The 13,575-nt window shown below is 43.7% G+C and overlaps 2 protein-coding genes across 5 annotated transcripts in view; one reads left to right on the top strand and one right to left on the bottom strand.

The window, feature by feature from the left end:
* Positions 1–936, top strand: part of clip1a (CAP-GLY domain containing linker protein 1a) — a 38,804-nt gene extending 37,868 nt beyond the window's left edge. For all 4 annotated transcript variants that reach the window (XM_020938342.2, XM_055161898.1, XM_055161897.1 and 1 more), the window contains one exon: positions 162–936. In XM_020938342.2, the coding sequence (XP_020794001.1) occupies positions 162–387 (226 nt within the window). In that variant the 3' untranslated portion in view covers positions 388–936. The remainder of the gene's footprint in view (positions 1–161) is intronic.
* Positions 930–13,373, bottom strand: LOC110172401 (leucine-rich repeat-containing protein 43). Its single transcript, XM_055161899.1, has 12 exons — positions 12,991–13,373; positions 12,226–12,417; positions 11,626–11,736; positions 9,773–9,912; positions 7,176–7,414; positions 6,535–6,683; positions 4,078–4,213; positions 3,612–3,751; positions 3,453–3,533; positions 2,323–2,526; positions 1,360–1,441; positions 930–1,226 (listed from the first exon to the last, which is right to left on the bottom strand). The coding sequence occupies exons 1-12, from the start codon at positions 13,069–13,071 to the stop codon at positions 1,087–1,089; spliced, it is 1,695 nt and encodes a 564-aa protein (XP_055017874.1). The 5' UTR covers positions 13,072–13,373; the 3' UTR covers positions 930–1,086.
* Between the last annotated feature and the right edge of the window lie 202 nt (positions 13,374–13,575).

Below are 13,575 nucleotides of genomic sequence, written 5' to 3' on the forward strand. Positions count from 1 at the left end.
AAAATCTTCAGCGTCGTTTAACTCTGATAAGACTAATCTGTCAGCTTATACTGTTATTTAGTGTCAAACTTGATCATGATATTATGATTTTAAACTCTGTTTAACAGCATGAAATATTTCAGCCAGACTGTCCTCTCTGAAGTATTTTCTCTGTCCTGCAGTGAGGCCCAGAACACAAAAAAGAAGCCGCCTCCGCGCCTCTTCTGTGACATTTGTGACTGTTTTGACCTCCACGACACAGAGGACTGTCCCACCCAGGCCCAAGAGCCCGACTCCCCTCCCCACAGCACCTACCACGGCTCCAAGGACGACGAGAGGCCCTACTGTGACATCTGTGAGGTGTTCGGCCATGACACAGAGGCCTGCAATGACGACCAGACCTTCTGAGGAGCATCTTGGAGCCTTCTGCACAATCAGCACACGTTTGCACATCATGTCTGCTGCTTCTGGACGGGTTTGTGCGCGCTGTAACCTGGGGCTGGAGCTCTGGATCTTACTATATTTGGGTTTGGTGACCTCTGAACCTTTGAGTTCTTTGAGTGTCTGATTTGCGGGTTTGTGTGACGGGAGCTCACTGTGTGATCAACCATTGCTGAAGTGTCTTTTCTATCATTAATTTATAAATCTACAGAGAATGCACAGCCTGACGGTTACGAAGAACATTTGGTATAAGGTGATGGAAGTTTTGAGGGTGCTATAGTTTATTTTTTTATGCCTGTAAAAGTACTTTTAAGATTTGCTGAGCAGTGTGAAGAGCAGTCGTACTGTGCTGTTGGTTTAACTTGGACACACTGGTCACTGGAAGAACTGCTGCCCAATAGAAATCAATCAGCTCTTTTAGCACTTCTCCTCTGGCCTTTCCAAAATCATTTTGCAAAGAATTTCTGTATGAAGCGTTAATGTATTAAAATAAATGGAATTTATGTATAAATGTAAGATGTGTGTGTTTTTCCTCATCTCATACTCCAGCTTGTCTTTTAAGTAGTGAACGGTCACTACATGTGTCCCCTGTACCAAGTGAAGGCCATGTCTCCACAACAGAGGGCAGTGCACATTTATTATGTGACGGGACATGTCCAGTGTGGTTCAGAGGGACAGTCCCAGCTCCTGAGAGGCCTCAGCTGCAGACTGCCATCGGGCCAGCTGCACACACAGCTCCACGGTGAGGGGCTCTGGAGGGCCCCATACACTGACTCCATCCGCCTCCTTCACTGACTTAGCTTTTCCTGACACACAAGACAGGGGCCAGTTAGGTCAGACATATGAAAATAAACTGTCCACATGTACCAATGTAAAGGGCTTAAAACCCTGTCATAGTATCTATAATGACAGACACACACTGTACTTCTAAATCTGAACCTTTGGCAGTGGCGGCTTTCTTCCCTGAAGCTCCTCTCTTTGAGTCCTCGTCCTTCTTCTCCTTCACCATCTGTCCAACTTCCTGCATTTGAGCAAGGCCTCTTTTTAAAAACCTGATACTATCAGGGTCATACAGTTAAGAATTGAGATGGAGGACTGTAAGTTGAAATACTGCTAAAGGGTCACATTTGCTCTGTGACCATATTTGAGGCTTTACACCGTCCACATGAAGGCTCAGAAAAGTGTGAGATTGTTGTCAGAAATGGTCATTCAAATATTCAGGTTCAGCGGTTAGTTTGTAAATATCTGCTTGGAGTAAATAGATCTTGGACCTCAAAAATAAAATAAAAAAGAGCTGCAACAAAATTTGAGATTCACATTATTTATGAAGTTCTGGTCTCTCAAACATGCTTATAAAATAAGGTTTCTGAAAAAGTGAGCATGGCCCCAAAATTTCAATGGGCCATAACTCGGGACCGAAAGGAGTTGAGCTAAAATTTGAGATTCTTTCATTTGGTGATTTTAGAAATGTTTTCAGCCAAAAGTGAGATGACTCATAGGGGAGATTCCTTGAAAACGGCTGATTTCATACAGATTGACCCTAAGGCCTAAACATTCAAAATGCAAAAGTTTTGACCTGGTTTTGATTGCCATCTCTCAATCACTGATCCTCTCCACATGAAACTAAAACTAGCACTAAGCTCAGGATCTTTTCAGTCATATCAAATTAAATAAGGTGAAACTACTATTCAAGTATAATAACAAAATGGCTGCATTATCACACTGGCACAATGGTAGACAGATGACAACATCAAAATCAATCACATTTTTCTGTTTTTCTGCTTGATTAGTTTATGGAAAAATTGTACCTTACCCATAGTATTACTACACCACTACCGCCATCGCAGATACAACACTAAACACAACATGCAGTGATTTCCACTGAACGTGCCTTGCCTGTACCTTGGCTGTCTCTGGTGTCTCTGGTCCCTGAAGTCCAAAGTCACAGCAGAGCGCCACCTTGTGTCCAGTGTGAAGCAAACTGTGGAGGGGCACGTGCACTGACCCCAGCACTGCCCGGATTGGGGGGTCCTGCACCAGCTCTGGGGGGGCTCTCTTCTTTTTGTCTTTGCCCTTGTCTTTGGTGGAAGCACCTTTGTTTGGAGTCTGAAATACAAAACATGAAGCTGGCTATGACCAGCTGAGTGACAATGTCTGAATAAAGAATCATGTGACAGGAACATTTTTAAGTCTTAATTATATCCAAAATTATCTTTTATTGTATATATTCTGTAGTACTGTCTTTAAATAAAAAGAAAAACTGTAACAACCAAAACCATGTGTGCTCGCAGTAAACAGGCTAAGAAGGCAGTTGGAGCTCTCAGATGTGAAGTCTGGAGATGTCTAGGCTTTAAAAATGAGGAGGAACTTTAGTAATCAGACTTATAGAAACATGAAATGACATTTAAAGCCCAGGTATGTTTTTGACCAGGATGAGATCATAACATGGTACATTTTGCATTACACTGGACAGTGATTCCGAACCCTTTTAAGTCAAACCCCAGAGCCCTGCTGGCCCACGGCTTAAAATTAATTCCCATACATCATACGCTGATAACTATAAAGGATTTATTTAATACAATTAATCAAATATTGTTGCGCATTTTCCAATTACTTTTTCTAGATTTTTACTATTTAATTTGCAATAATTCTGGCATTGATGACAAGATCCTCTGAGCAAAGCTCTAGGGACCCCCTGAAATGTAAACATGTAAAATAATAGTCAAATAAAATCTTTAATGCAACCTAAAGAAGCACTATATTAAGACTTTCTGGAGGAGGATCCGCCACCTGCCCGTCTTTGTCAGATAAATGTAAAGTTATACTGTGGAACATTTTAGAAAATGGAATGGAAAGTCCATGGAGACAAGAAGATGTCGAATGCTCCACCAATAAAGTTACACAATACACAATTAAGCTGACATACATTGGCAGAATGTATGACTGAACTGGCTGCCTTCTGGCTGGGGGCTGTGACTTAACCAATGGATCACTGCTCCCCCGAATAAAAACACTCATACAGATGCACTCACATCTTTTCCCTTTGCTCCTTTGGGCTCTTTAGAGGCGGCTTTAGGAGCCGTGTCCTCAGAGGCTGCAGGCCAGGACAGAGTCTGCGCACAGACACACATTAGGACATGAGAGACAGGAGGACATCTTTCTGTACAGTCTTCATTGTGGTGACCTCTGACCTTGTCCTCCTCCACACGCACACATATGCCTCGCCGCAGGAAGCTCTTGAGGGCCCTCAGGTCACACACACTGTGATGGTGGGTCTCATTGAAGTCCATGCACTCAGACCAGGGTAAACTGCACGAGCTGTGGATGGAGCCTGAGTAAACAGGAAAAAAGAAAAAAAGAAATTGAACATTTAAAAACAAAGCATTTAAGTTAAAGTTTGTGAAGATTTTCTCCTTCTTTCTGCAATTACTAATTTTCTGTTGTACCCCCTCGCAAACACATGTGAAGGGGCTATCCTTTTATCCCCTCTATGTGAATAAAACTGAAATAAAAATTGCCGTTACATTAGCAGTACAAACATTCTCTTCTATATTTATAGAGATGAGTAAATTGAGCTCACTGGGTTACAGTGTTGTCTATGTGCTGTTACAAGCCCATGTACACGTGTGGCCCTGGAAAAGCCAACACTGAAGTTACCATGAGCTGGAGAGCAGACTTCACACACTCCTGGAGCCTGCCTGTGTGACTCTGCCTCCTCTGGGTTCTTCTCTGAGTTCTTCTCTGGATTCTCCTCTGTCACATCTCCCTCACATTCAGACTCACTCTTCATTTTCTATCAAAAAACAGTGTATAAAGAAGTGGATCAAGGGAGTGCAGTCACCCACAGCGTTCAGCTCCAGTCAAATGAAGCTCACAAGGTTAGCTGTTATAAGGGCAGATTTGGAGACAAGTTCTATATTAGGAATAGGATTTACAGACAAAATAGCAACATTAGTGCTGTCATGCGATTAAAAAAATTGAGAGATTAATTAATTATGATCTGTAATTAATTAATCTAATTAATCTCATTTTAATCTCACCTGAAAATTGCTGAGAAAAGCCTTCAATTTGAGGTATTTTCATTTAAATTCATTATTACATTATTGTGGCAGATCAAAAGCCTGATATAGAACAAAAAAAGTGACTTTATAAAGTCATTTATTGTTTAACAAATCTCTCCAAATTGGCTGTTGAGCCCAAGTCTCCATGAATAAGAAACTGTAGCAAAGACTACGAAATCTGAACATAATAACTTTTGTCGACTTAAAGACAATAAAAAGTCCAGTCTTTCCTTAACCATATTAAAAATATCATTGATAGAGAAATGCTTTATATATGAGATCACTGGTTTTAGTCCTTGTTTTAGTCCTGGTTTAGACCTGCTTTAGTCCTACTTTAGTCCTAGTTTAGTCCTGGAATGGATTAATCCTGGTTTTAGTCCTGGTGTTAGTTCTGGTTTAGTCCTGGTTTAGACCTGGTTTAGACCTGGTTTTAGTTCTGGTTTAGTCCTGGTTTAGACCTGGTTTAGACCTGGTTTTAGTTCTGGTTTAGTCCTGGTTTTAGTTCTGGTTTAGTCCTGGTTTAGTCCTGGACTGGATTAGTTCTGGTTTAGAGACGCACAGGACGAAGCGCGGTTTACGTGGTCCGCGCGTTCTCAGGTTAATGACGATGATGAAGGTGTGTGTTTGTGTTTGTGTGTGTGTGTGTTTGTGTGCGTGTCCCCTCATGTGGCAGGTCACTATAGGACAGTAGTGCAGACATCATGAGCCTATGCAGGTTGTTTTCACCAGTGACATTTAAGTTGTAGGCGATTTTATATTTGCTATTTTCTTTTATATTTCACGTCGGGAGAATAATTTCCAAGACACGAATGTGTTTTTCCCTGTGCACTGCTGCCTCTGTTCTACTGGCTCTTCCACCTCGTCCATTGTGCCTGACGCCGCCAACGTTAACATGACGTTTACATCGCTCTTACTGCGCCCGTTTTGTGTGGGTTTCCGGCAATGAGTCGAATTACCGAAATAAAAAAATGTATAAATGTGTTTTTTTTGTGTGTGTGTGTGTGTGTGTTGTCCCAACAACACATAAAAACAGAATTTATAATAAAGCAACTTGCATACAGAAACACTAAAGTTAGAGATTAAAAATGAGATTAACGCGATCAAAAAACATAACGCGCTAAATATGACTGTAATTAATTAATCGCAATTAACGCGATAATTTGACACCCCTAAGCAACATAAAAAACCCAGAATCATGTAGAGCGGGTTAATATGAACAATTTAAAACCAAGATGAGTCTGACAGCAGCAGTTACAGACCCGAGTGTGCACTAGATTTATTTCTGTTTACTTTTGGGTCGGCCTTGTTCACATACACTGTGCATCATTCACCCCAAACACCAGGAGTCACGTGAGAGTCCGTCAGCTGATTAGAGAATTTTTTTCTATGACCACACACACCCTTCAAACAAGCAGAGCCCAGTGAATATGCATGCACACACTCACCTCCCCTATACACAATGGGCTTTTCTTTCACTGGTGGTTAAATACTCTGTGACGACTGTATGCGCTGGTGACACCAGAGAAAAAGGGTTTTGAAGACACATAGACAGACCCAGAACCACCTGTCTCTGGATAGACCCAGACTCACCTGCGCAGACAGACCCAGACTCACCTGTCTGTGCAGATAGACCCAGACTCACCTGCACAAACAGTCCCAGACTCACCTGCACACACAGTCCCAGACTCACCTGCACACACAGACCCAGACTCTCCTGCACAGACAGGCCCAGATTACCTGCGCAGACATAGTCAGTAGTCATTGGGTCTCGCTGAAGTTGATCTAAATTTCCTTGTCAGATAAATGTGTCAAACAGCAGTTCTGCAGTGCCCATTCATACAAATATATGTGATCTGAGCACTTTTTTGTGACTGTTACTGTCACAGCAGACTGGGTATGTCAGCCCCAGGCCAGCCACGTTCACACTGCACTCGGCCTGCTCCAGAGAGAGATAGAGGCTGTTTAATGTGAATCAGAATGTGACTGTGACTGCCCTCAACAAACATCTTAGTATCTATGTAGAGCTTACCTAGCGGTCAGGGGCGGAGCTTACCTGTCCATCAGGGGCGGAGTCAGGGAGGAACAGGTATGAGACGTGGTAAGAGAAGGAGAGCAGAGGATAGTCTGAGCTCTGAGGAGGATCAGGAAGTCCCCGCAGCCGACCTATGTGCACTGTGACACATGCTTTCTCCTGCTCCGCACCTGCACAACCACATTTACTCTACTACTGTTACTCAATATTACTCACACAGTAATAGTTTTCAGTCCCCATATTTTCACTCCTACTTGAGTAAAATATCTGACCGTGTGTTCCATGAATTAAAGTTTTGCTTACTCTTCCCATTGTCAATATGTAACAAAAGCTCTAACATTTTTGAGAGAAAGCATCTGTACTTTTTGCTCCACTACATTTTTGAATAGGATTTAAAGTATATTTATGATTGTTTAAGACCTGCTGAATAGACTGAGAGTTTATTTTTAGCAAACTAAAATACAAATACAAATAAAATACAAATAAAAACAGCTAGAAAAAACTATTGCTTCCATTGTTTCTATTGAGCAAACTTCAGCACAAAGTAAAGTATTAAACCTAACCCATCAAAACTTCAGATAAATATTCAGAACCCAGGACATTGAAAGAAGTCTACATATGTCGACATTTGTTTCTGTACATTTCTAGTAGTGAGCTTTGACCTGTGAGGAGAGCCATCCCCCCGAACGCCTCCTTCTCCTCCGCTCTGACCCACTCTGAGTCCAGGTGCGACAGCTGTGGCAGGACGTCCAGAGTGAGCCCGGGGTACGAGGAGCCCAGGGAGCACGGGTTCCCCTCCAGCAGCAGGCTTCTTAGGCAGGGCAGAGAGGACAGCGCCCTCAACAGGACTCTCTGGTTCTCAAAGTCACAGAAGGACAAGTCGAGACAGAGCAGCGCTGGCCTGGGACACAGCACAGTACTTCAATTTAAAGCAGACCTACTCTACAAAATTCACTTTTCAGAGCTTTTAACCATGTTACAGTTGTTTCCCCTCACTATTGTATTTGGAGTGATTTGTGCATGTTTGAGCAATCTTTAAGAGCTAATTTTTAATATGCCATGTGACCACTGTGATGTACTTACTTCATTCTCAAATTTAACTTTCTTAATCAGTGATACAAGTAGAATTCGGCAGTGTCACATATTCATTTTTTGCACAAATGTAAAAAGAAATCTGCTGCTCGCTAATGTGATGTGCATCAATCCATAGGAGTCCTATCAGAGATTCTAACAGAGCTCACACAAGCACAAGGCATCTTCTTTAAGGAAGATGAGGAGGGCATTCTTCACTCATTTTGGATTGCTTATGGTACTATGGTAATGTAAGCTTCACTGCAGAACTTTTATGGTGCCACCTGCCTTGGTGATGTTATTGTATTGCCTGGAATGTTCCACAGTATCACAGTAGCATCAATATTTAAGAGATGAAAATAACATTAAAAACATGCATTCTGACTGTGAGCGGGATCTCCTCTCCACAGATCTGACCTGTAACTTGGCCTGATGGTGCCACCCGTCTGGTAGTCTCCATGAAAGTTTAAAGCCGTACTAAGGACCATTCTTGACAAAACAATAACACTGCATAGAGAACACCGAGAAGCGCCGCAGTACACCAGTGAAACCTGGGAACTGCTCTACTGCCTCCTCCCACACAGCTGAGCAGAAAACAGTCACAGTTCATTAGTCATCAGGATAGTCTTTACCACTTCCTTATGGAAATTAACTGCCTGCATCTGTCACCACATTCTCAGCAATTTACAGCACATGTCTACACACGTCTACACAAATGTTTTCATTATTATGATTTCAAATGGTTTAAATAATGAATGAATGATTTAAATTACATATGAATGTGGTGTGTGAATGAGGAATCATGGAAATGAGGCTGCCAATCCTCATCACCACAGCCTGTATATAAATGGACATAGCTAACACACTAACCGCTGTGTTCCAAATAGGAAGTTTGCATGTGGCTCTTCCGGTGTTCTGTCGAAATGGGCTGCTCCGCTGAAATGAGTTTTTCCGTTTACAGTTGTATAGATCCAATAAAGCCAAACCCTGACCCTGACCCCTGACTCCTGACTCCTGACCCTGACCTCCCCCAGTTTGACAACATATTTCTATGGATTAGAGATGCGGGTTTGATGCTGATGATCAGACTTTATACCTTAGTTATGTCAAATTTCAACTCATTTATATGCATCTGTGTAGTTCATTTGGACAGTCGTATTCTGCTCAGATAGGCTAAAGTGAGGACATATTAGCTATTGAATAATGTCCCACTGCATTATTCACTCATTTAGATGAATTTGGGTAGAGGAGCTCATTTCCACAGGCCAATATCTTCTATCAAATAAGGCTCCCACTACAGAAGAGAAAGAAATGACTGGAAACACTGAAATCTTTATATTAAATAGTGTTAAATATATAACATTTAATGCTAATATCATAGGCCACAGTGTGAATTTTCTCTTATAATATAGTGATATTTTATTTATATAACGCCTTTCTAAACAAAGTTACAGTGTTTTCTACACCTGGAAATAAAATAAAACATGATGTAATGAAAATGATAACAGTAAAGTCAAATATTAAATTCAAAATATTCAATAATCTAACGTAGGTTTGTTGCCGCAAATCTAACACGCACATGTCGATGCTTAACTGGTCCAAAAATACAATAAAATCAATACACTTTTAAAATGTGACTTATTACTCCACTTCTGCATTGGGAGCTCAAATCGACTCAAAGCTTGGGGGTCATGTGCATGTGTATTAGCGCTAGGGAGCTCAAATCGATGGGGGGTTTTTTAGCCATTTTGTCGGTCAGAAAAATTATATTCCTTACATGGCGCCTGGCTCCAATCTCTCCTCTGTAACCGTTAACTTCGCGAGTCTCATTTGAGTGGGGCAGAACACTGTGGGTGACGTCACACTTAGACCGCTACTGAATATGGAGTGAACTAATAGCCATTCACCTGTAGAGCACATTGCAAGTGTAGGGAATTATTATTGTTACACAACAGTGTGACATAGAGGTGATAATGAATTATTTTCTCCCCACGCGAAGGGAAATGCCGAGGCTCCAGGAAATGTCAACTTTTATTATATTCTCAGAAAGACGATCAAAGCAGGAACTAGTAACAGTCTAAATGAGATACAATCAGTGCAGTGAACCTCGATCAAAGCAAACTTTAAGATGAGCTAAAACACTGTAGGCTTGTTTAGAGACAAAAAACACTCCACATGTTCTACTGACCAGTGTGCCCCGGTCAGGCTGCACACGTCCAGAGCAGAGCCCAGTGGGTTGGACGACAGGCCCAGATAGACCAGTCGAGGAGGGGGCTGAGCGGTCAGCGAGGACAGGGAGCTCAGAAGATTGTTCCGCAGCTCCAAGACCTAAAGGACACATGGAGGTTAGGGCAGGGTCTGTACCCAGTCTTATTGCAAATGTACAAACTATGCCTCCAAGAGCTGCAAGTGGCTTTAATATTATTATTATTACTATTAGTAGAAGTAGTAGTAGCAGTGGTAGTAGTAGTAGTAGTAGTAGCAGTAGCAGTAGTAGTAGTAGTAGTAGTAGTAATAGTAGCAATAGTAGTAGCAGCAGCACCAGCACGAGCAGCAGCAGCAGTAGTAGTAGTAGCAGTAGTAGTAGTAGTAGCAGTAGTAGCATCCATCCATCCATCCATTTTCTTCCCCTTATCCAAAGTTGGGTCGCGGGGGCAACAGTCTGAGGAGGGCCTCCCAGACTTCCCTCTCCACACACATGTCCTCCAGCTCTTCCAGGGGGATCCCAAGACGTTCCCAGGCCAGCCGAGAGACATAGTCCCTCCAGCGTGTCCTGAGTCTTCCCCGGGGCCTCCTCCCAGTGGGACATGCCCGGAACACCTCCCGAGGGAGGCGTCCAGGAGGCATCCGAAACAGATGCCCAAGCCACCTCAACTGGCTCCTCTCAACGTGGAGGAGCAGCGGCTCTACTCCGAGCTCCTCCCGTGTGACTGAGCTCCTCACCTTATCTCTAAGGGAGCGCCCAGCCACCCTGCGGAGGAAACTCATTTCAAGCGCTTGTATCTGCGATCTTGTCCTTTCGGTCATTACCCAAAGCTCATGACCATAGGTGAGGGTAGGAACGTAGATTGACCAGTAAATCGAGAGCTTCGCCTTTTGACTCAGCTCTCTCTTCACCACAACGGTCCAATACAGCGACCGCATCACTGCCGACGCTGCACCGATCCGCCTGTCAATCTCACGTTCCGTCCTCCCCTCACTCGTGAACAAGACCCCGAGATACTTGAACTCCTCCACTTGAGGCAAGGACTCCCCACCCACCCGAAGAGGGCAAGCCACCTTTTTCCGGTCAAGAACCATGGCCTCGGATTTGGAGGAGCTGATCTTCATCCCAGCCGCTTCACACTCGGCTGCAAACCGCCCCAGTGCACATTGCAGGTCCTGGTTCGATGAAGCCATCAGGACAACATCATCTGCGAACAGCAGAGATGAGATCCTGTGGTCCCCAAACCGGACCCCCTCCAGCCCCTGGCTGCTCCTAGAAATTCTGTCCATAAACACAATGAACAGAACCGGTGACAAAGGGCAGCCCTGGCGGAGTCCAACATGCACTGGGAACAGGTCTGACTTACTGCCGGCAATGCGAACACAGCTCCTGCTCCGGTCATACAGGGACCGGACAGCCCTTAGCAAAGGGCCCCGGACCCCATACTCCCAGAGCGCCCCCCAGAGGACACCACGAGGGACACAGTCGAATGCCTTCTCCAGATCCACAAAGCACATGTGGACTGGTTGGGCAAACTCCCATGAACCCTCTAGCACCGATGGAGAGTGTAGAGCTGGTCCAGTGTTCCACGGCCAGGACGAAAAAAACACTGCTCCTCCTGAATCCGAGGTTCGACTATCGGCCGGATTCTCCTCTCCAGTACCCTGGCATAGACCTTACCGGGGAGGCTGAGGAGTGTGATTCCCCTGTAATTGGAAGACACCCTCCGGTCCCCCTTCTTAGAAGGGGCAGTAGTAGCAGTAGTAGTAAAATAATAGAAGCTTTGGATCTAAACACACAAGGGTGTTGAGTGTCGTGATGAGTGAGCTAAGCACCGTGAGCGAGGCCGGCAGCAGGGGAGCAGGGACCTCCTGGAGCTGGTTGGCGCTCAGCACCAGCTCCTCCAGGTTGGACAGTTTCAGCAGCCCACTGTCCAACACACACACCTGGACAAAGAGAGAATGTCCAAATAGATACATTTAATATTTAATTTTAGTCATTTTAATTTTAACACAGTAACACAGCAATGTGGTATAAACTTGCTTATATCCTTGGATTGGTAGCACATTATGGGCCACATCTGTGGAAGAGCGAGCCTGCCCACATTAAGAATACAGTTTTCCTATGTATTGTTGACCAGCAAAAATGCCTGTATTACATACATTAAGTCTTGTATTAAATACAAGACTATAGAGCAGAGGAGACAAGCAGGTAGTGAACATTCTATCAGAAAAGTAACATATGTTATTCACATAATTCATCTTCATGAATGCATAGAAACTCCCAAAACATCTTCCAAAACCATCATCTTCAGGAACATAAAAGCATTCTGCAAAGTGTGAATGAGTTCCACATGTGGAGAAAACCATAGAGTCCAACATGCTCCTGACAGCATCCTTCTGTGAACATGAGTAGACTCCAGTACAGATACTCACACCCTGGTCCATGAGTCTGAGGGCAGTCAAGTGCTTATACACTGAGTTTCTGCTGAGGGCTTTGGGGCTGAGCACGGCTTTCCTCCTCAGGGTCAAGGCCTGTGGACTCCAGGTGGGCTCCTGGTACCAGGGGGATGAGGGACAGTCCAGGAGGTCTAGGAGAGACTGAGGGTCCTCACCAGCACTGAGCTTCTACAAGAACATAAAACCATGAAAGCACGAGATCTGAGACACATGGACAGCAGCAGCTGCTTTACGTTCTGGAGCTGTGTTGAAGCGCAGATGTTTTAAGAACTCTAGGATTCAGAAGGCCTTTTGTGATGTACAGAGAGGAGGACAAAGGCAAGTATTGCTCATGTAGAACAACTGTCTGGAGCCACTGCTGTACTAGAGCAAGATTTTAGTATTTTGGCAAACTATGAACACATGAAAGAGTAACTGTAAGCTTAACTGTAACTGTAACAGTAACTGTCAGAAGGTTAGCTGGTATTTAGGACACTCAAGCAGCGCTGCAAAAAACATAAATGTTAAATCATTTCATATTGTCACATGAAGCTTTTGTCACACTTACTCACAGTGGGAAGAGTAACTGCAACTTTTACTCAAGTAAGAGTACTGTTATACTGCACAATGTTACTCAAGCAGTCCTACAAGTAAAAGTAAAAAAACTTAATTTAACTGAGTAGATGTAACATTAGTATTAGGCAGCTGGTTGTACATGCTAGTACTCCAAGTGTCACAGGGCCGTGTGAGTGAGGCACTTACCCAGGGCCCGGGGCCACAGGGGAAATCCCACAGGCCCAGAGAGCGAATGAGCTCCTCCAGCAGCACACTCACACACGCCATGGCCCCCTTCAGCCTGCTGCTCACTCTGATAATGTCTGCTACAGCTCAACTACAGTCTACTGTCTACAGTCTACAGTCTACAGACTACAGACTACAGTCTACAGACTACAGACTACAGATCACCTACAGACCACAGTCTACAATCTACAAGCTACAGTTTACAGGCTACAAGCTACAGGCTACAAGCTACAAGCTGAGCTATGTTTACATCCACTCTGCTGTTGCTAGGCAACCATACAAGACAGCTATGGACAGTTCTGGTCTAGCAAATACACATAAGCATGAAGGCCTGTCAGGATAACACATTTTGAAGTACGATATATTGAGAAATACTATGATAAGGTGACCAGACGTCTCTATTTCCCTGGGACAAGTCCCAATTTTATCCAAAACCACTTATTTGTCCCAGTTTTATATATGAAATGTCCCAAGTGTCCCAATTTTTGACCAATCTGATCCCTGCCAACAGTAAAGAGAGACATAAATTGTAATTTGTTTTGGTAA

This window comes from Boleophthalmus pectinirostris, unplaced genomic scaffold (assembly GCF_026225935.1).
Source record: "Boleophthalmus pectinirostris isolate CB_2022bp ecotype Guang Dong unplaced genomic scaffold, ASM2622593v1 HiC_scaffold_4, whole genome shotgun sequence".
Classification (NCBI taxonomy): domain Eukaryota; kingdom Metazoa; phylum Chordata; class Actinopteri; order Gobiiformes; family Gobiidae; genus Boleophthalmus; species Boleophthalmus pectinirostris.

Excerpts from the sequence above, each read along its gene's own strand:
- LOC110172401 (XM_055161899.1), bottom strand. The coding sequence starts at position 13,071 with ATGGCGTGTGTGAGTGTGCTGCTGGAGGAGCTCATTCGCTCTCTGGGC. Across the intron at positions 9,913-11,625 it reads TGCTGCCGGCCTCGCTCACG|GTCTTGGAGCTGCGGAACAA; the intron begins GTGCTTAGCTCA and ends TGTGTCCTTTAG. Across the intron at positions 2,527-3,452 it reads AAGGAGCAAAGGGAAAAGAT|ACTCCAAACAAAGGTGCTTC; the intron begins GTGAGTGCATCT and ends TTTGTATTTCAG.